Source organism: Sprattus sprattus (genome assembly GCF_963457725.1).
Source record: "Sprattus sprattus genome assembly, chromosome: 2".
In the NCBI taxonomy this organism is placed as follows: Eukaryota; Metazoa; Chordata; class Actinopteri; order Clupeiformes; family Clupeidae; genus Sprattus; species Sprattus sprattus.
The window spans coordinates 52917453-52940379 of record NC_137921.1 but is presented as its reverse complement, the minus strand read 5'-3'; the positions used below and the strand labels follow the sequence as shown (position 1 = coordinate 52940379).

Here is a 22927-nt window from a genome sequence, read left to right as displayed (position 1 = left end):
AGATCCCAATCAGTTGAGGAATGTGAAAGAGGAAGCGCTGGGAACAATACAGAAACACACTGTTCAGTCTGCAACAGCGTCCCCCCCAGTCCTTGTTCTGTGCAAACAGGAAGAGCCCAACACACACTCACACACACACACACACACACACTGTCATCTTTGAATAAAATGATGGGAGAGAAATACATTAATAGCGTTATAGGCAATATTTTTGCCCGCGAGACTGACACAGGCATGCCAAAGATGTCTAATTATATCAACACATGAGAACAAAACTGGCCATTGGGGCAGCATCTGAATACTTTTAGAATAACCAGAAGACTTACAATGAAGTCTATCATAACAAAAGTGTTATACTGACTTTCTAACAAGAAGGTAGTCTGCCCTGAGCTACGGCTGCAATTCTTTCACACTATGAAATTAAATTGAAAATGATAGTAAAGGCAAAACTAAATCAGATTTAATAGGCCTACATCTGCACACATCCTCTCATTACACTTAATGGGCAAATTCCTGCAGATAGGCTTATGGCTGAGTGGAGTTCAGTTATTTGGGTTCAGATCAGGTAGAGAACAGGGAGGCCATCATGAAGCCTGATCCAGGGTCAGATCTGCAACAGATCTGGGGATCTACCGGTGCTTGTGGGGTCTCCATGGGTCAATCTTCCCTGTGGTTCAAAGATGCAGGTGCAAATAGAGGCAGGAAGATGTTCACGGAGTGTGTGTGTGTGTGTGTGTGTGTGTGTGTGTGTGTGTGTGTGTGTGTGTGTGTAACACTGTCATCATCAATGGAGAATGTGACTGGCACAAAACAGAGGTCATGAGGTCAAACCCACTCCACTGGTAGGGCCGGTTGCGCACTTTTCCTCCAGGTGGGCCGGACGTTGACTAATTCACATAACTGAACTATGACACACACACACACACACACTACGTGTTCACACACTTCACAAGCCTAGGCCGTAAAGAGGCAAAGACAAGCACCCAACAGAGAAACAAAACAACATCCACCTCCCTAAGCACGCACACACACACACACACACACACACACACACACACACACACACACACACACACACACACACACACACACACACACACACACACACACACACACACACACACACACACACACACACACACACACACACACACACACACACACACACACACACACACACACACACACACTAACCAAGCCTACAGCAAAGTCGGATTAGTGCCACACATAAAATCATTCCCACAGGGCTTAGCTGGCGGAGCAAGTCAAACAGCTGAGAACGTAAAGCCTGCTAAAGGGACGCAAACCTTAAAACACACACACACACACACACACACACACACACACACACACACACACACACACACACACACACACACACACACACACACACACACACACACACATACAAACAAACACATAACTGGCTGCAGAAACGTATGCATGAACAAACACAGATACCCAGTCAATCAGCTTACCTTTGGGCCATAGATCTACAGAGGGGACTTGGTCAGAACAGGAATGGTCCCAGGATACAGGTCAGAGCAGGTAAATCTGAAAAACAAAAACACACACAAGAGAATATGTGAGCCAAGGCAACTGTATTGCCAATGAATAGCCCATTGTCAAAAATGTCACCCTCAATTAGATAATCAGTCAAATAATGATTTAATTCTGCGCAGGATAGGAGGATCTGGTCTGGTTTAGACGGAGTTTGTGTGTGTGTGTGTGTGTGTGTGTGTGGCCTGGCAGGCTTGTCCCAGGACCGCACCTCTGGAGGCCCTAGTGAGGCTGCAGGCCTCTGGGTCTCCACCCACGCTCAACACTCAAAGCTCAGAGCTCAGGGTTGAGGCCATCGCTGGGCCTCGGCACAGCCAGGATTAGCAGCTCCTCCTGGGCAGTAATCTGAAGATTACCCCCCTCCCTCCCTCCCTCCCTCCCTCCCTCCATTGCTCGCTCTCTGTTCCCTACATCTAGGAGTCAGTTATGTAAACGTCATCTCACAAACATACAACCACTCCTGTAAACAGCCTGAACTGCCCCTGTGTGATCGGCATGGTCAGTACACACACACACACACACACACACACACACACACACTCTCTTTAGGGCAAGCATGGTCAGTCCAACCAAAGGAAATGTGTACCTCTGCTACAAGACCACAATGTCTCTGCAAAGGAGCTGCAATGTGGAGGTCAATGTAGAGGAGCCAAAACGGAAGAAAACAGGCAAGACCCGCGAGTGGAATGACTAGGTGAAGGACGTGGTCACTGTCAGATAGAGATACACAGATAGTCAGGTGTGTGTCAGCAGACAGGAGAAGACACACACACAGCCAGAGAGAGAGAGTGATTGTGTAAGCGAAAGGCAGACCGGCCGTTTCCCCTGAAGTGGTGATCTGTGTCGCTGCAGGGCGGGTAGAAAGAGTGTGAGAACGGGTCTGCAGAAACACCTGATAAGAGCACGGAAATTCCCAACACACACACACACACACACAATATCGAAGTCTCGAAGCAAGGCCACACAAACACACACACACAGCCTCACTTGCTCCTGAACACTATTTGGTTAACACAAGTTCACACACAGGGCGGGCCCCTTCTGGTTAGCAAAGCACAAAAAGGCTCAATGGCACCATGTCTCTCACACACACACACACACACACACACACACACACACACACACACACACACACACACACACACACACACACACACACACACACACACACACACACACACACACTTTCTCTATTATTCACAGCTCTGTCAGTGTGAAAAGTAAGACTTCCTGTTACAGCTCAACGGCTCGAAGAGTCTCAAACCACCTTGTTAAAGGAATGCAAAAATAGATACCTAGACTGATACGCCTGGGTGCACAAACACTCACAGACACACTACAGTCTACCTGGAGCACCTGCCACACCAAACAAAACTCTCACCAATAAGTTAAGAGCGCAAACACACACACACACACACACACACACACACATTATTCTATTTATAGCATGGCAGAACTAGGGGGCAGGTGCTGTGCCTATGGAGACCGTGCTGGAGACAGTGATAAAGACAGAGATGAGATGAGGATTACTGGGGTGGATTGCTGTGGTCATCCCAGCGCAGGGCACTGCTGAAGGTTACAGTCTTGAAGGGGGGAACCGAAGCAAAGGGAGAGAGCAGACACCATACCCCACCCTCAGACCCGGGTACCTGGGGCAGTGAGGCTGCATCCAGGGCAGAAGCTACACATGGCCAGTTCAACCCCACGCGCGCATGCGTCTGTGTGCATGTAGGTCACACAACACTGTACAGGTCAAAGTATAAACAAAACAAAAAGAGCACATATGCACAAACAAAATAACTAGTAACTGCTGCCATTGTGTAATCACTGATGTTTTTACACAACGGAAAAGGCACCCCGGGCCTCAGTATTAGCAAATACTTTGGTGAAAATGCAGCCAGAAAACAAGAACACAATGAGGAAGAGCCAGTGCAAGCAGAGAGAGAGAGAAAGAGAGAGAAAGAGAGCGCGAGAAAGAAAGAGAGAAAGAGCGAGAAAGAAACCAGGGCAAAGAAACGATAGAGAGCTGGGAAAGAAAGCCTATCATTAAAACTTCTCAGCATCACTAGCCTCATATTCATTCTCTCTATCTATCCCTCCTGCCCTCCTCCCCAGGTCATCTGCCATGTCTGACTGGGTGTTTTCTTTTATACAGGCCGAGACCGAAACATCATTTACCCCAGGCTCTGCCATGCCACACACACACACACACACACACACACACACACACACACACACACACACACACACACACACACACACACACACACACACACACACACACACACACACACACACACACACACACACACTCCTCTCCATGAAGCCTCAATTTGGGGCTATTTCCAGCCCTGCGTCTGCCTTATGCGTCCACATTCAGCCAACGAGCAGAGAGAAAAGGAGGAGAGGGAGGAGAGGAGAGGAGAGAGGGAGGACAAGAGAGAGGGAAAGGGAGAAGAGCCCAGGGAGTTGAGGGAACAAGAGAAGAGTTGGAAATAGGTGGCTGGATTAGGGACTGAATTGAGGGAAACAGAAGTAGAGGTGTAGAGAGAGGGAAGAAAAGAAGAGAGAGGGGAGCTTGGGTGAGGTTACTGACACTGACCATTTCCACAGAAACGGTTAAATAGACATGCACACACACACACACACACACGCACACACACACACTCGCACACACACGCACACGCATCTGCGCACATACACACACACAAACGGTGTGTTTACACTTCCTTTGAAAGCCAATGATGCAGGACATGAGTCATATCTGGAAAAACTGTGACCTCATCGGAGCATCATGAGCCGCACAGACTCAATTCAGCCATGCAACAATACAACACCTGCTGACACTCAGGTGACCGCGTGTGTGTGCGCGTGTGCGCGTGTGCGTGCGTGCGTGCGTGCGTGTAGTGGGGAATGCATAAAGACCTGGGGGCTCTCACTCTCCCAATAAGGTAGACACGTCAACAAGCACACCAAACTCACACATACAGTGAGAACAGGAGGTGGAATGTGGTTTTGTCAAGCAGTCTGTGCAAGAGTGGAAGGGGGAACCAACCGACTTCCACCTCATCATTAAGCAGGTCAGACAAAAAAAGAGAAAAAAAAAAAAGAGAGAAAGAAAGAAACAAAACCCAAAAAAAGGAAGAGAAAAAGGAAGGTGAGCGACAGAGAGAGCAGAGGAATCGCAATGATCCATTCACTCAAACACCAGGCACCCTTAACAATCAAAGTGTGGGGGCGTCTATCAGTCTGATCAAAACCTGTCAGGCGGGGGAACGCCCTGGATCAGAGACGGCCGCCTCCAGTCAGAGAGCTCCAGGTGCAGCAGAGGAACAGGCAATGGTGTTCTACTGATTCAAAAGGCACACGCATGTATGCACGCATCCAGACAAGTCCTGGCAGACACACACAAGGACTACCTAAGAAATGCAACTTGCAGCCAGATGCAAGCGCAAGCAAGCTCACACACACACACACACCTGCAAAGCTGTCTGTAGGTTGGCAACTGACTACATTAGGGAAGAGAAATGCTTTTGTCCGCTTCTATCTGCTCTCTATAAAATCTCCCTCCCCGTGCCGCACTGATAAGAGTAATCCATCTGTCCCCCTCTCCTCTTCTTCTCACCTCTCCACTCCACTCCGCTCTCCGATCCAGGCTCGTCTAGGGCTGACAGACAACTCAAAGACACCCCGGCCCCTACGGATGCAGGACCCCTGAGTGCCGGCTGGGGGATGCAGCTCAAGCAGTGACTAAATAAATCAAAATCAGCTCCGGGGGCCGGTTCCTTTTTGTCTTTGATGAGTGGCTGGGGACCCAAGACAAATCACCATAAACTGACATGTTTGGCGACACCTGGGGGGGGGGGGGGGGGGGGTTGAGGTGCCGCCCATAGATTAGAGCACTACCAGCACTGGGGTAGGGCATGCTGGGCCGAGACAGAAGAGGTCTGCATCAGCAGCTGACGCCTAGCAGGTGATGTCACATAGGCACGCACAAATAAACACACACACACACACACACACACACACACACACACACACACACACACACACACAGTCTCTGTCAGAGACACTCATCACAGACACCAGCCGTGGGAAACAGCACCTCAGAGACGTGTCAAACTGCTGCACAACTACAGAGTGAGTCTGAAGGGGACGTGAGAAGAAACATGTATGTGTGATGTGTGTGTGTGTGTGTATGTGTATGTGTGTGTCTGTGTGTGTGTCTGTCAAGAGACTGGAGACCCTACATGCATCTGAACTTAAGGCAACCTGTCGGCAGGAACCGCAACCTCATTTTTAGAAAAGAAGAGTGGTGAAGAGTGTAGTGGCTGAATGTAGTGGCTGAGTGGTTTGGTTTGGTGTGCGAGCGCTCGCTTGCTTGCGTGATTTCAGCTGGCCCGGGCATTCACTTGCAGGCTTATCAATGGGAAAATCTGTCAGGATTACACACTGATGCACAATGTCCAGATTATTGCAAATATGTGCTCTTGGACAATCCAGAAGGATTCCCTCTCAGTAAGTGCATGTAAATGCACACACACACAAACATGCATATGCACAAACATCAGTGTTAATCCCTGATGACTATAAGGGATGTGCAGAAATAATTATCTATGAATAATTTTTGTTTCTAAATTCCACTTTAAAAGAGAAAATGAAAGTAACAAATTTGGACGTTCCTTTGCTGAACTACTATGTATGTCCAGTTGCTGGGGGGTAATGGCGACACAAGTGTGGTTCCTTGGCAAACGTTCCCCAAGTAGGCGTATGAAAATGCTGTTCTGTATGTCGGCTCCAGTCCAGGTCACATACAGAATCGGCCAATTTAAATCTCCCCCGTACATCACTAAGCAAATGTGCAATTATGCAACGTTGCAAAGGGCACAAAAGGCCAGAAGGTAAACGGTGACAGATTACTCAGAGTGCATGGACAGCGTGTGGGAAGGAAGGGGACATACAGTTTTCTCTCTATCCAAAAGTGCTCCTCTGTAAGGGACTGGAGTTCCAGGGGCCCACACAGGCATACGTTATCCACCTACAACAGCAGACTGACTGGCGGCCTTCTTGCCAGGCCAGAAAACTTTCAGCCCCGCCAGACAAGACCAACAACAAACTGCCCATTGTGCGTCTTTCAACACGCTGTGCTGAACAGATAAAATCCCTTGTCTGAAGCCGAATGACAGAAGTTGTCAGACACGACACTGAAAGCAGAGGCGGACTCCATGGAAAAGTGCAAAGAAAGAGAGAGGGAGAGGTTGCTCAAATATACAGCAACAGCATCCGGCTATCGACCATGTTTTTTTTTCTCACACTCTTTCTCGCTCTCTCTCAGCAGGCAGGGCCTTATAAGCTTTTCCACAAATCGCTAGTTCCGTTCCCAGGCTGACTGGAGACGCGGGCCGAGGCGCACTAAAGGGGAAAAAAGCACAGCTGTTCCACAGCAGCAAAGAGGCCCTCTAAACTAGCTGTAATTACACCTCTTTAGGGTAAAATGCTCCCCTGATCAATCATTATACCAAATGAAGAGGATGTTCTTTAGACAGTGATTCTGTAGAACTTAGATTACTGAAGGGTAAAAAAGGCTGAAAATATAATAAGAATTTGCTGGGGGCATGAATGTATTTACCAGGGGATGCTTACCATACTAAACTCAATCTCTTAGCTTCGGAGAAGACACCTGAGGGAGAGTGGGTTGCAGGGAGTAATTATCAAACGAGATTTAAGATTAGGTTGAATGAATGGCACGCATAGGCCTACCACAAACAGACTACTGCACAGTTGCATGGTGATGCCAATGAACTGTTCTTGTTTCGTTCTATGACAAAGACCAGATTTCCTGATGCTTCTTGATGACACTAAGGTGTTCAATTGAGATCAGTGCGACAGAGTTGTATGCACACTGGATCCAACACTGTTAACGCGTATCCTACGGTTTAACATTTTGATTACAAGAGGACTTGCTGGTGACACCTCGAATAAAGTATGAACCAAGGCCACTTCTGACATCTCATCTCTTACTAAAGGACACTGCATGAATCCCAGTTGGCAAGATGGATGTTTTAAATTGTGTTCCTAAGACTTTTGCTACCTTAATTTGACAAACAGCCCTGCATGCATTGGATTTGAAGCTAATTAAATTTGGAATTTAATTCACAGACTCGAAGCTACAATAATAATTATCGAGCACATGTAGCTAAATGATAATTGTTACATGAACCTACCACAAGATTGTAAGAGCATATTCATTAAAGTGAATGAATACCCCGAGTGATTTCGATTCGCATGCTTAACTAACGTTACACGTTTTAACAACAGAGTCAACATGTTACAAACCTTCACATCAGCCAACTGGTGAGAACCTTACTTAAATATGCAACATATCGGGTGGCGGCTCATTTCTGGAGGACAATCTACTAGCAAACTGTATGAGAATAACTTTTCAGCATCTACTTGCTAGCTAGCTTCACAGGATCCTGATCACACTTAACAGAACAAAATGGACTGACGTTAGCCATTTCAAATGTAGTTAGAGCGTATTAAACACAACACATGCTGGCTGTTAAATTGAAATTATTTCGAATAATGTTAGATGACTACTTAAACAGATGGAGGCTTATCGTAGCTAGCTGCAAAGACAAGACAATCTCGAAAATAACAGTTAACGTGAGGCAAGGAATTCTTGCTAGCGGCACTCATCGTGGGAAATCTAAATAATTATTTCGGGGTGGATAGGAATCTTTCAAATACATAGCTAACGACGCAGTAAGCACCTTTATAACGATCCAGTTAACATCTTATAGCACCTTTAGGAACGGATTTGGCTGACGTTAGCCTTGTCTCCACAATTAGCTTACAAGCTAACTAGCTAGCTAACTAGCTATAAGCAACATTCCAACTTACTTTGCAGAGCATTAACTCCACTTCCTCCCCGGTTACAAATAATTGCCCTATCCAGCCAACTCGCTAACGTTATCGAAGATTTACAACTTCTTCGCGTTCAAAATGTAGCCAGATATATAGCTAGCTGGCCAAGTGACAAAAATCCAGATACCAACAAATCCTCAATCTGACTGGGAAACATTCATCACATACAGTGGCCAAAGCACAGCATGCTAGCAACATGCTTAACAAGCTCACTACAGCAACATAAACTCGCTAGCGTTAGCCGGCTGCCTGCTTTTATGATACAAACTAAACTAGAGTTAAGTGGTGCACTGAAGAAAAAACACTTCAGTCACAAACTTAACAAGCAAACTAATACTGGCCTTTAAGATTTTACTGTACTAGGAACAACCAAATAAACGATACAACTCGATAAATTCGAAGTTGTTAGCTGGTTCGCTGACTACCAAGCTAGCTAAGCCAGACAGACTAGCCATAAAACCTACTTGGTGGCCTGGGCTAATTCAAAAATCGGCCGTTCTTACCTTGTTTTAAAGTGCGCTTTGGCCGTCTTGATAGATGTAACGTTAAGTGTTGGTTGCTCAAGTCCTTAAACCACGCAATATGGATAACATTTATTTCCTAGCTGTTATCGGGAAACGACTGTGATTTTTAACATTTGTTGGCCTCTGATGCTGCCTCCCTATTTAGTCTTCGTTTTTAGAATGTTCTTTTCCTTTTTCACAAAAACACCTAAAACTCGACGGATGACAACGTCCCCACCTCCCTGTCCGTCAGATTGGAGCAAATCTAGCAGACGGCATTGTCAATTGCAATCTCTGATAGGAGAGCACCACTGTCAGACTCGGAGCATATTGTCCCACCCTATTCTTTTCATCATTGGTGTAACCTGCGCACGCCTACGACATATTCGTCTTTTCATTAGTTACAAAATCTGACAATCTGGCGCTCTGACGTGTAATAAGGGTAAACGATTGGTTATTGTACGCAAAGCACTCTAAATGCGACTGCGTGATTTGCCCGTAGGATTTCCCATGACAAATGTGTCAGGATATTTTATGACCGGCAGGATTGAGAAATGCATATGCAATTGTGAGTTTTTGAGGCAGAAATCGTTCTGAATACACGATTGCACAGCAGAGTTAATGAATATGCATGTATCTAGTTAAGTTCCAATAGTGTCATTGTATATGTTTACATTTTAGGACGTGGACAAGTAAATACATCCTTTGAAAGCAATGCAAGATTGTCCAAATTGAAAATATATTTTGAAAACAAAAATCAAGATAGAATATACAGGAACATTGCACTGTCCTTCAGGATTGCATGATCAGTCTTGGTCCTGAATCATTTCAATGAAATGCTTACTTCAGGAAAATATTTGAGCTTGGAAACATATGTAAAATATGTGACATTTAAATGGGTAATTGCGTATGACTATGGCGATACAACCTTAGTGTTGCAAGCCCGATTTGGACGAGGACGAGAACTTAGACCGGTGTAAAACAATGACTTTTAATGTTTTGACATTTGTTTTTAACATTTCCGGATTTACTTATAGTGCTTCCGGGTTACGTTTATTTCAGTCTGTGGAGGTCATTCACACAAGTGAGAAGGGATCTAAGGTGTTATAGACCTTCAAATGTAATGCAACACTTACTATGTCGTCTCAAAAGACTTCACAATTGTAAGCTCTGTTGAAAGTATGTAGATATTCGTGGACCGTTACAGTATATGCCATAAGAATGTCACAGGCAACGTCAGGATTTCCAGGTCCCCAACAACACGGTGGTGCTCAGGTAACGATAACGGTGTTAGCAGTCACTGCTAGACCGTCTTATCTTCCCATGTTATAAATGTATGTTACGGCAAGGTTTGTTTACGTTCTTGACACAGTCACTGACACAGTCACTGACTGTTGGCAGTTTTCCAATTTACTTCTGAGCATATTGTTATAATGTTATATAGCTTACCCTGGCTAACTAGCTAGTAGCACAGTGCATTTGTGTCCAAGCAAAGTCCTTATAGGAAAGTCTCGCCGACCAAGCATGCTAAACTCATTTATAACCTACCACAGCATTGTTATGCTCTGTCACACGGGCTCTATGTGTTTTGACGCCTATTGTGTCAACACACTGCGCTAGAAATAAAAATCCTTTAAGTTACAAATCCATACTCGAGCACCTCTATCCATACCAGCTTTTGTGTAAACTCTGCCAGTTCGTGACGTTTACATGTGTCCTACATACTCTCACAGGGATCTGGTGCACTCGGTGCGGGATATATCCCTACTGAAGATGAAAAGCGAGTCTTCAGGGAGTGTAACCAGGAGAGCTTCTGGTATAGATGTGAGTTATAGCCCACATGTGATATGGAGATACTTTTTGTTTGTGTAGACATACAGTAGAAGTACTTCTCGTTTCCTTTATGAAGTGGACCATGAATACACTCTTGTTGAATATGTACTTCTAATTTCTATAAACAAAAGGACATTTTGTGTATTCATAAGCATGTTATAAAGGCATGTAACATTTTTTGTTTATTTTGTGTCTCCTGCAAATCAAATTGTATTGATGTGCTGCTGTTGACTGTCTTCCTAGCATTGCCATTCTCTGCCATCGCCGTTGCAGTCACCCAAGTGCTTGTGCATAGAGGTAATATCTATTTACTGTAGATACCAGCATTTTTCATTGTATTGCTGCCACTAGCAAAGGCTTCTTTGAATACTTGTATCATCTTTATTTCTCTTTCTATGTGTGTGTGTGTGTGTGTGTGTGTGTGTGTGTTTAGGAATCATTGCACCAACTCCACGATTTGGTTCACTGCCTAAAGTTGCTAGTAAGTATTGTTGGGGAGTTGGGTAGGACTATGAGTTCAGCGTGGTGGTTGCTTAATTGGTGCTACACGTTTTGCAGAATTTGTGCTGTATCATAATGACCAAGTATGCTCTTTGATTGTGCTGCTCTGTTGTTACCTATGCTCTTGTGTGAATGGTTGTGCATTCTTATCGCAAATGTAGTTGCCGGATTGTTCGGATATATGGGAGGCAAGATGTCCTATATGAAAGTCTGTCAAGAGAAGTTCAAAAATCTGGAAAATTCACCGTTGGGTGCTGCTCTCCGTCAAGGACAATTGCGTCATGGTCTCCCGGTGTAAGTCTTTAATTTTTTTTCCCTCATCGTAAGCACCCACATGCATACTCTCATTCATACACTTCCAGTAGTGTCCTGATAGGCATACACAGTGCACCACTGTTATAATCATGACTTCCTTTGTAATCAGTGTGGAGGTATGCGACTTGGGTGGAAGTATTTATTTCAGGTGCTTCCATTAAAATCTTTCTGAGCATGAAGTGTGAAAGTTAATGTCATGTCACTGTGCACAGGTTGAACCAGTCAGAGTTTGGTGATCCAAACCAGCAAACTCCTGAACAGCCCAGTAGCGAGCCAGCCCCCCAGCCAAAGAGGGACTACCAGCCCCCACCTGATAACTACAGCAACTCAAGTGACTATTCCTACAGCAGACCACAACAATCTTCGGACGACCCTGCCCCTTTTAGCTCAAGCTTTAGTGAGTCAGCCCCCTCAGGTGTGAGGGATGATAATATACCACAAGGTAAGTCATTCAGCTTTGGCTTCAAATAAATTATTTTAAAGTTACGGTCAGTGATTTTAATCCAATAAACTTGTCATCAAATAAAGTTAATTGCTCCTTATGGCCCTTTAGCTGTCCATTCTGTGTGTGCACTCAAAAAAAAAAAAACGTTTCTGCACAGTCCTAACTCAGAATGAAGTGGCTCGGAATAAGCCATACGCTACTCCAGCCAATCCACTTGTTGCTTCAGGAGCACAGAAGGCAGGGGTGTGATTTGATTGGTTACTGAGATCGAATCACTGATCACCAACCTACACCAGAATCGCAGACTGCACCTTTAATATCCTTTAATTATGATGTTGTGAGTTACATTTCACCTAAATGTGTCCCTCCCCCCACTGTAACATTTAGAAGCGCCTTACCTGGAAGATGAGATGCCCAAGAGGAGGCCAGTGCTATATGAGAATCTCCGCAACAAAAACCGTGAGAACTACGAGGTCACCCTAACGCAGAAGGGCGAGAGCCTGCTCAAACCACAAGCTGAAGCCACCTCCCAACCAAAGAAAGACGGTGAGTCAATCAATGCTACCTACCCACTAGGGCTGAACCATTTGGGGGGGATGTAATTGCGTTTTTTTTTTTTTCCCAATACTGCGATTGCGATTTAATATGCGATTTTTTAAAGTTTGATCCTCTGTTTTTTTTCAACAAAACGTTATGAATGATTTAAATATGACCAACACATTTTTTATTATTTATTGACTTGCTCATCACAGAAACAAGAACAACAAATCGGTGGCTTTGCCACTGTGAATTTAAATAATTTAAACAAAGTCATTGTAAGTATAAACACAAGGCATGCACTTTTTAAATACTGTGTGCAAAATGTACCATCTTAAGAAATATATATACAGTGCCCTCCGCAATTATTGGCACCCTTAGTGAATGTGACCAAAACAGGCTATGAAAAAATATATCTTTGCTGTTTATCTTCTTGGTCATTCACTCAAAATATTCACAAAAATATTTTTTTTTGACATTACATAAAATATTTTTCTCCAAAACATGGGTGCACATAATTGTGGCACCCCTAGAAAATCCTATAATTAAAATCTAACTGAAGTATATTAGCAGTCATTTTTTACATTTTTGAGTTCACCTGTTTGATTAGGAACTCTTAAGTGGTCAAACATGGCTTCCTGCTTCACAGAGGTATAAATATGAGGTGACACAGGCCAAATACGCTTAGTCATTCATGAAGATGGGAAAGACAAAATAACTCAGTGTCAAAGTGCGCCAAAAAGTTGTTGAGCTGCTGGAACCCGGATTTAGGGATATAAGAAAATATCTAAACAGTTGGAAATACCCACTTCCACAATCAGGGCAATAGCTAAGAAGTGACAAAAGCGTCAGGAGATGTAAGGAATCAGCCTGGAAGAGGACCTATCTGTAAATTGACCCCACGCACCGTGAGGAGGATGGTTCGACTGGCAAAAGAATCTCCAAGGATCACAGCTGGATAATTGCAGAGGTTAGTTAAGCCCTAGGGTCAGAAATTCTTCAGAACTACCATCAGACTGAACCTACAGTACCTTGCATAAGTATTCACCCCCTTGGATGTTTTACCCTTTTATGGCTTTTATAAATCAGTCATGGTCAATATAAGTTGGCTTTTAGGACAAAAAAAATCACAAAATAGCTCTCTTTATTGTCAAAGTGAAAACATATTTCTACACAGTTATGTAAATTAAATAAAAATATGTAATGAAAATAAGTGATCGCATAAGTATGAAAATAAGTGATTGCATAAGTATGAAAATAAGTGATTGCCTAAGTATTCACCCCCTTTATATAGACTGACCTAATTCAACAGAGGTCCAGCCAATTGGTGCTAGAAGAAGTTTCAAGCTTCAGCAGCTGGTATGGGAGAGACTCTGCATACCACCACTGTTGCCTTGGTTCTTCACCAATCAAAGCTTCATGGAAGAGAGCCACGGTTGAAAAAATGCTCCACTTTGGTCTCATCAAACCACAGAACCTTCTTCCACTTCCCGCATGCCTTTTGGCGAACTGTAGTCGATCCTTTTTTTCAACAGTGGCTCTCTTCCATGAAGCTTTGATTGGTGAAGAACCAAGGCAACAGTGGTGGTATGCAGAGTTTCTCCAATCTCAACTGCTGAAGCTTGAAACTCCTTCAGAGTAGTCATAGGTCTATTGGTGGCCTCTCTTACTAGTCTCCTTCTTGCACGGCCCCTCAGTTTGTGAGGACGGCCTGATCCAGGCAGATTTACACATGTGCCACAATCCATCCATTTCTTGATGATGGATTTAACAGAATTCTAGGGGATGTTTAGTGCCTTGGACATTTTTTTGTATCCTTCCCCTGACTTATACTTTTCAACAACCTTTTCTCTGAGTTGCTTAGAGTGATCTTGGGTCTTAATGGTTTAACAATAGCCAGTAATACTGATTACTGAATACTGACCAGTGAATGGACCTTCCAGACACAGGTGTCGTTATACTACAATCACTTGAGACACATTCACTGCACACTGATCCCCATTTCACAAATTGTGAGACTTCTAGCACCAATTGGCTGGACCTCTGTTGAATTAGGTCAGTCTATATAAAGGGGGTGAATACTTATGCAATCACTTATTTTCATTGCATATTTGTATTTAATTTACATAACTGTGTAGAAATATATTTTCTTTTTGAAGTTAAAGAGGGCTTTTTTGTGATTTTTTTTTTGTCCAAAAAGCCAACGTATATTGACTATGACTGACTGATTTATAAAAGCAATAAAAGGGTAAAACATCCAAGGGGGTGAATACTTATGCAAGGCACTGTACATCACCACAAGTTGTTTTTGAGGGTTGTCAGAAAAAAGCCTCTGCTGTCAATCAACAACAAACTAAAGTGCCTACAGTTTGCCCAATGTAAGTCAGACTTTTATATTAGAGTTATATGGTCAGATGAGACCAAAATAAGGCTTCTTGGCAACAAACATCAAAGGTGTATGGTGTTTGGCGTAGACAGAAAGATAGCCATACAGAAGAGCACCCCATACCCACTTTGAAGTATGGTGGCGGATCTCTGATGTTGGGGGGCTGTTTTTCTTCCAAAGGCCCTCGACATCTTGTTAGGATACCTGGTATCATGGACTCCATCACCTACCAGCAGATATTAAATGAAAACCTAACAGCCCCCTCTAGGAAGCTTAAAATGGGCCGTGGTTGGACCTCCCAGCAGGACAATAATCCGAAGCACACCTCAAAATCAACACAAAAATGGTTCACCAACAGCAGAATAAAGGCTTTACCATGGCCATCACAGTCCCCAGACCTAAACCCCATAGAAAATCTGTGGAAAGAGCTGAAACCTATTGTACCAGCGTTGACCTAAGAATCTGATGGATCTGGAGAGATACTGTATGTAGGAATGGTCTCAGATCCGTGCCATGTGTTCACCAACCTCATCACGCATTATAGGAGAAGACTCAGAGCTGTTATCTTTGCAAAGGGAGGCTGCTCAAAACATTAAATTAAGGGGTGCCAATAATTGAGGCACACCTGTTTAGGAGAATAATATTTATTTAATGTAAAATTAAAATGTTTTCTTTCAATAATTTTATTTCAATGAAAAGGTAATATTTTGAGAATATTTTGAGTGAAAGACCAAGAGGATAAACAGCAAACAAATATTTTTTCATAGCCTGTTTTGGTCACATTCACTAAGTGTGCCAATAATTGCGGAGGGCACTGTATATATACTTAAGACCACGTTTTAATCGCGCACGTTGCGGTTAGAAAATTGCGTTTTATCATATTGCAATTATATCGCAAATGCAATTATTCGTTCAGCCCTACTACCCACCTACCCAAATGCTTAAATGTGTCATAACTCACCAAGACACAGATCAGTTCTCAAGTACCAATGTCTAAGTGGCACAGAGTGTTATTGCTGTTTTAGAAAGCAGAGTGAAGAAAGGACTGTGTTATATGTTTAAAAAATAATCTACATAAGCAGAATGTCAAGTGCAGTGTAATCTATACATTTCAGTTCTTTTGTTGTCAAATAAACTCATCAACAAGGATGATTGTGTATATCATGCGATCAGGATTAGCAGTTCAGAATGGTTTATAAAAATGAAAATGGACCATATTAATCTATTGTTGAGATCTGTATAAGCAGCTTCAGGAGGTCAGTGAGTATGCATGTTACTATTAAGCAATCTAGTAAATTACTCACTGAACACACACTGTATCCTTATCAGGGTGTTTTGAATGCCTGTCACTGAACCCACATGGTACCCTTATATGGGTGTTTTGAATGCCTGTCACTGATTTAAACATGGTATCCTTATAAGGGTGTTTTGGCAGTGCAGAAAAGGAAATGACATCACATTTTTACCCGTTATCCCTTTCCTCTACTTTTCAGTGAAAAAGAACAAGTATGGAGATGCTTGGGATGAGTAACAGACTGTTCCTTCAAAACATATTCACTGGGATGCATTAAGTGGCGTAACTTTCTTCTGTCTGCCAACTCAAAATGGACTGCCATGTTTCTTTGAAAGACCAACTTGACCAAGATCTTCTTCATTCTTGTTGCAACATAATTTGGATGATAAAAATTCTGCTTGTTATTTTTGCTTTCATTTTTTTTTTTATCGGCCAATAGGGGGATAGCATCTGGCAAACAATACCTTATCTGCCAATGTTTTGCTGGTAACATTTCTAAATAAAATGGTATCATCATGTGAGCTACAAAAATGCTTACAGTTATTTAGTTTTTATCTTGCTGCGCTTTTCTAGTGATGTGGATACACTTAATTCAGGCCAGAGGAGAATAGTTATATGACAGGCTGGGGAATATTTTGTTGGGGCAGTCAAGTCTGTTAATTTGAGGCTATGAGGAGCTATCAATTGCATTGTTGCTAAAGTGACCATGAATCTTTCACTTTATTGCACTTAAATATGGCTTCATATTATTTGAGCTTGAGTGAGTTTGTCTAAAATATTATTCAATTAGGAGTTATTGGACACTATTTTACTTCTGTAACTGTCTGAATAGTGTTGCTGTATCACACAGAAATGTCCACATGGAGCCATCAATAAACCAAATTGGTTTAATTATAATAATAATTCAGCAATGTGTCATTTGTACATCACATCCTTGGGATCTGCCAATGTGCAGACATCATGGTTAAAATCTCACATATGAGTCCAGTCATTTCTATTAAGTACACATGTACTGTATATACATGACCCTATAGATGCCTAACATACAGAGAAGCTCTTCCTTAGACATCAGTCCAGAAGCTGATTGGCAATGGCTCCCATCGGCACAAAGCCTCCTTTTTTCTCATGTCTTCATTCTCTCTCACATCTCTCGGTAAACTCACAGCAGTACTGTCAAAATGTCAGGATGGTTGCTAGAAGAACATTTTGGAGCTTTTTTTATGAAGCAAAGTATTATGACACTTAATGAAGAAGTGCTGTCTGTGAAAGCACACATATTACTGAGCAATGTAAAATGGCATATGTCTTTTCACCAAGGGTAAGGAAAATAATTTGAGACCTCAAGGGCTATAATTAAAATTCTTGCTATCACATAGTTTGAACATGTTGTACATGACTGTGGATGCTCACATACAACTTAATCTTGAGTGTATTGCCTTTGAAACATTTGTGCTGAGATTCGCCAAAATAACATAAATGACTGCGCCACTCTTGGTTGCTCCTAGAACCTGTTAGCGCCACCTTGTGGTAGTATTATTGGCTTTGAAAAAAGGCCACGCTACGCTCAGTCAATTTCACACAGCATCTGATACACTTTATTATTCAATTTAAATACATTCTGATATCCATTCCACAAAGGATGAGATGCAGGAGTGTCCCTTTTAAAAAGAAAAAAGGAAACAATTGCCAAATATTGCTCATTACATTCATATAGACATGATCTATACAGCATTACATTCATAAAGACATGCTCTAGACATGCTAACATGTGTTGACAAGCATGTGTGTATTAATATGTAAGAATATGTGTGTGTGTGTGTGTGTGTGTGTATTTACCTTAGCTCTGAGCTGGCTGGGCTTCTGCTTGAGCTGGCGCTTGTGTTTCTTGCCTTTTGCACTCTTCACACACATGGTGGCAGTGTCTACAGAAAGGACGTGGGTCACACAGGTGTGCACGGCAGGGCAGAGGCATGCACACACACCCTTATGCTTACCCAAACAGCCTCACCTTAAAACAAGCCCTGACCACTTTCATAGGTCTAAACAAAAAGGCCTTGTTTTCATGAGCTTGTTCAACAGAGAAGAAGATTCATATACTGTAGATGGATAGAGTGCTACATTCGTGCATTCATACAGTAAGAAAACTAGCTGATTTGCTCTGTTGTCCAATTCATAGAAAATATTCTTACATGGAGATCTCAGACATAATGCGTATACTTCTACATATACACACCTGTGGCCTGGAGCAAAATCTGGTCTGCGTGACCAAGGTCCAAAACCTGGTCCAAATCCCGGCCTAAATTCAGGACCAAAGTCGGGCCCAAATTTCTCAAACCTCGATCGGCACGTTCTGGCATAGGACGCCTTGCCCACAGCGAAACCAAGAACACCTGCCACTGAAATTGAAATGCAACATATCTATCAAATTCCTGTTTCTATATGTCCTCCAAGAATGCTATAAATTATGTGTATTATAATCTAGTGAAAACACTGGATGGGTATAACAGCAAGCAGATATTAAAGGATTTAAAGTCTTATTATTATATATTGAAGGTCTTCTCAGGTCTGGAGTAGTGAGGATCAGGATCAGTGTAATTTATCAGCCTGATAAAAAAAGGTAGCAGAAAGTGTCCAAAGTCCTTTTTTGAGAAGCCTGGCATGTCTCACATTACTAGAAAAGATATCAATATCTTAGCAATGTCTTAACCTAATTAGCCTAATCCAAGGAGCATGTGATGTATAACTAGACAAAGAGTTTTATGAGTAACATACATGCTTTACTAACTCTATTGAAATGTAAAAGACATTTCAAACCAACTTTATGCACTTCCACGTTTTGCTATTGTCATACTTACATGCTAGCTTGGGGAAATATCCAAATCGTTTTGAGGCACTCCAAACGCCTGAAGACAAAGCACAAAAAATGATAAGACACCAAACCTGGAGCAAGTTCCTCCTTCAGACTGGATCAGTTATGAGGTTAACCGTAAGTACTAATCCTTTGCAAATGTTTTGGCATGGACAATGGTCTAAGAAGAGACTTACTTAACATACATTACTATATGTAATGTAATTGTGATGTACTTTAGTGAAAAATAATATAAATAATAATAATAAAATTGTGATTTAAAATTTGAATTTATTTATGTAATCATGAGAAATGTAGGCAAAGGACCTCTGAAAGCACAGGGTCATTTGACTGTTGTCTTATGGCATAAGACATCTGAAATTATGCAGATGGCTTTACTTCAAACCAGTTTAATGGTGACTGGTACCTAACAAAAAGGAGCTCTTGACTTTGGCATTACCCAGCAAACCTTCCTCGACACACAGGCTTTGATAAATTGCAGGATGAACATATGCAAACTCATACTTCTGTTCGCTTTCTCTTGGGCTTTCTGTTCAGATGACATAGTGACTGATCGGTTGCTTTAGTCACCTTTGTAGATGAGGGCTCCTGTGATGGCCATGCTGGTCACGGAGATAGGGAGTGCTACGGTGGGGAAAAAAGCACAGATAGGAGTCATTTCATAAATGCACTTGCTTACATTGCACCCCTAGGACACGATTTGCCTTTAAAATGCGACCTTTGAGATTTGCTAATAATCTCCAGTGTTGAAGCTAGAGCAAAAGATAATGGAACAAAGAGCTGAGTGAGGTGTGAGGTCTGGCAGTTGGCATCTGATTCCATTGTTTACTCAACATGTATACCAGTGAGCAACTCTGATATGGGTCCCATATGCCACACAGACAGCAGAGTTAGGTGCCGTCTGAGGGCTGCTGAAGGGGCCACCACATGTGGGACCAGTCATACAGCTTGTTTTACATGCAGCGTACACAATTAAAATAGGCATGCAAGTGTGTGTGTTTTTGAAGGCTTAATCGTTTGTTTTAGCAGAGCAGATGTTTAAAAGGTAGAAGCACTCATACACATATACAATTGCCATGTTTCATCTATCCCCCTTCACGTGAGCATGCACGTGATGACGGGATCCTCCAGGCTGCAACCATTAGTGGCTATGGCCCCTGTGTCCACATGAAACATGACTCCCACATGCAAACACTAACATGCTCTCTGAGGGAGGGGCAATGATTGATGAAGCTATTGGCCCGATGTCATTAAGAGCAATCCTGGAAAGTTACTACAATGACATACATTGCCAGACACTCACACATGTCCTCTATACCCCACTCATGAATTGTGCTCATGCTTGGACACAGTGATTCATACTCTTACTACTTGTTTCACACAGGCGGACATGTGTTACAGAGGTGGTTCTGTTTGTGAAACTGATCTTACAGCACAATAGCCGAGAGGTCACCGTAGTGAACAGTGTGGAGTGATGGAGACGAATTGACATGCAAACAGTCAGACAGCAAGCAAATGGAATGAGAGCCCCAACAGAGGCTTTGAAAGCACAAAGTGAAACTCTGACTATCTCTGCCGTGTTGCACGAGGGTTGGTGGTGCGCTTCTATGCATCGCGGCAGAAGTCAAAAGGCTAAGACAGGCAGCAAAACCAAGAACATGTGGTTAGCGTCGTGAATGTGACAGACACCATGCGTCCCCCGTACCTCTGTACCAGAAGCTCTCCGACTGACACTCCCTCCATATCTGCCTCACGTCGTCCCTGTGAATGTGACGGTCTCCCATACCACACTGCAAACAGACACATCATTAAGGAGAGTCGAGGTGAACATTAAGAGAGTACCATAGCTTTACACTCACATGTCTTTCCATACCTTACCAAAAACACCAAAACTAGTGACTTTTTAATTTTTCATCACAGATGTGATCTGCATATGACTGTTTTGTAGTATAACTGATTTGTAATCTTATAGGACCAGTACAATCAGACAATAGTCTAGATAATTTGATAACCTTGTAGGCCCCCAAGTCTTGAAATGTAACATTTTCTAGAGCATAGACTTGGTCTACCCTAAGATTATTGTGGGTGCAGCCTAGCTTACCCCATTAGCTCAGGACCTCAAAGTTCTTTCTTACTCGACACCAATATTCAGAAACAAAAGTCTATAATCCAAAATTCTTCTTTATGTCAGTTTACTTAAAGATGATTAAAATAATACAGTATAAAATTGAGGATAATACTTTTCTAACAGGTTAACTGGCAATAGGTGTAGGTGAAAGAATTATGTTGCTCCAAGGTCCAATAGCTTCTGCCTGCTTTGCGGTGTTTCTTGTTCTTATATGAAATCAAAACATCCAATCAAAATTAAGTAATTATCAACGTCACTGGTTAACTATCAATATTTTCAGTTCTTCATTACACATGCAACACAACTTCTTCATAGTTCCCATAAACTATTCAATTCTCAATTTACAATTATTACAAAACTATAATTAACTTAGAAATGGCTTCAGCAATTATGTAACATCTGAAACCTTCTCATTTCAACAGGGTAGCTGACAAACACTACAATAAAGCTATCAAAGATGGCTGAGTAAGTCTGTGACAACCACAGTGAACTATAATCAAACTAGGTATGATATTACAAACTAAGACTTCAAACTAACGACTTCAAACAAAAGCAGATCATGCAGATCCATCAAAAGGAAAAGAGTGTCTTATTCACCCTGTTGCCCCTCGCTGGGGCAGCTGCCCCCGACTGAGCCGCTCCGGAGTTTTCAGGTGTCTCTGAAGTCATGGTTCTGCTGCTGCTGCTGCTGCTTGGGAGAAGGCTCTGATTCTTCCCTCTCCACGGTTCCTCTCTTGCAATCCACTTGGGTGTGCTGCTTCCTTGAGCTCTTTTAGCCCACTGCTCCACCCAACACACTATCTAAACATCAGCAGGCTCCACCCCACTGAGCTCAAAATAAGAGGCGAGTGTGGATTGTTCGGAGCTGGTTGAAGGTTCAGTCTGTATCAGACATGTTGCTAGGACCCAAATGATTCATCTATTAATTGAGCTTCACCACTAACTTAAGGTAAGAAAGAAAATAGAACAAGTGAAATGACTCTCACTCTATTTCATCATAAGTTTGTTATTATTGACTGATTCCATTATCATTATTTTTAATATTTCCATTTTCTATTATCAATGATACATTATACGTATGCATTTAAAGCTATAACCCATTTTGTTTAATAAATAAACTTTAAGTTACTTTAGCCCTTCAGTGTAAGATATGGTATAAAGAAGGACAAATATGAAGTGGGTCCCACCAACATGGCGTTACCTCACCTCAAAAGTGTCAGCAGTCATCAGTGTGGACTCTCAGTCTTGAGCTCTGTGACTCCGCCCCACTAGCATTTCCAGTGAGTGTTGTAATATCCTGCAATACATACCTGAAGTTAACAATTCTGCAGTTGCTCAAGTCACATGCTTCCACATATGGGCATATGACTTAGCAATACTGAAACTTTATCATCTATCAGTTATGGGTGATAGTTTACACAGAATGCCTGAATGAAATTGATCAATTAACTAACTGAGCGTTTAAACATTTGCCTGTTTATTACACTGCTTCATGGCATGAAAATCCACAATTTTAAATTCACCCTATGGCATACCAAACTGGGAGGCTGCTTGGTATTTTAAGACTGACAATATTTAGTTACAATAGTCAAATTAGCAAAATGAACATTTAAAATATTGACCATGAAA

General features: G+C 42.5%; 3 protein-coding genes across 3 annotated transcripts in view; 1 reads left to right on the top strand and 2 right to left on the bottom strand.

The window, feature by feature from the left end:
- The window catches only part of fryl (furry homolog, like), a 94107-nt gene extending 84937 nt beyond the window's left edge, over positions 1-9170 (bottom strand). Inside the window, exons 1-2 of the mRNA XM_080833204.1 lie at positions 8991-9170; positions 1479-1554 (exon numbers count right to left, since the gene is read on the bottom strand). The gene's annotated coding sequence lies outside the window, so the exon portion shown is untranslated. The remainder of the gene's footprint in view (positions 1-1478; positions 1555-8990) is intronic.
- An 857-nt stretch (positions 9171-10027) lies between these two features.
- ociad1 (OCIA domain containing 1) lies at positions 10028-17204 on the top strand. The gene is made up of 8 exons (XM_080860826.1): positions 10028-10265; positions 10724-10814; positions 11067-11120; positions 11257-11304; positions 11486-11618; positions 11852-12081; positions 12472-12630; positions 16501-17204. Exons 1-8 carry the CDS (start codon positions 10212-10214, stop codon positions 16536-16538), a joined length of 807 nt encoding a protein of 268 aa, XP_080716952.1. The 5' UTR covers positions 10028-10211; the 3' UTR covers positions 16539-17204.
- A 934-nt stretch (positions 17205-18138) lies between these two features.
- Positions 18139-22022, bottom strand: ociad2 (OCIA domain containing 2; the record flags this gene model as incomplete). The annotated part of the gene is made up of 6 exons (XM_080832958.1): positions 21896-22022; positions 20876-20960; positions 19741-19794; positions 19157-19204; positions 18535-18697; positions 18139-18223 (listed from the first exon to the last, which is right to left on the bottom strand). Exons 1-6 carry the CDS (start codon positions 21965-21967, stop codon positions 18139-18141), a joined length of 507 nt encoding a protein of 168 aa, XP_080689084.1. The 5' UTR covers positions 21968-22022.
- Positions 22023-22927: the final 905 nt, after the last annotated feature.

Excerpts from the sequence above, each read along its gene's own strand:
- ociad1 (XM_080860826.1), top strand. The coding sequence starts at position 10,212 with ATGTCACAGGCAACGTCAGGATTTCCAGGTCCCCAACAACACGGTGGT. Across the intron at positions 10,815-11,066 it reads GGAGAGCTTCTGGTATAGAT|CATTGCCATTCTCTGCCATC; the intron begins GTGAGTTATAGC and ends CTGTCTTCCTAG. Across the intron at positions 11,619-11,851 it reads TTGCGTCATGGTCTCCCGGT|GTTGAACCAGTCAGAGTTTG; the intron begins GTAAGTCTTTAA and ends CACTGTGCACAG.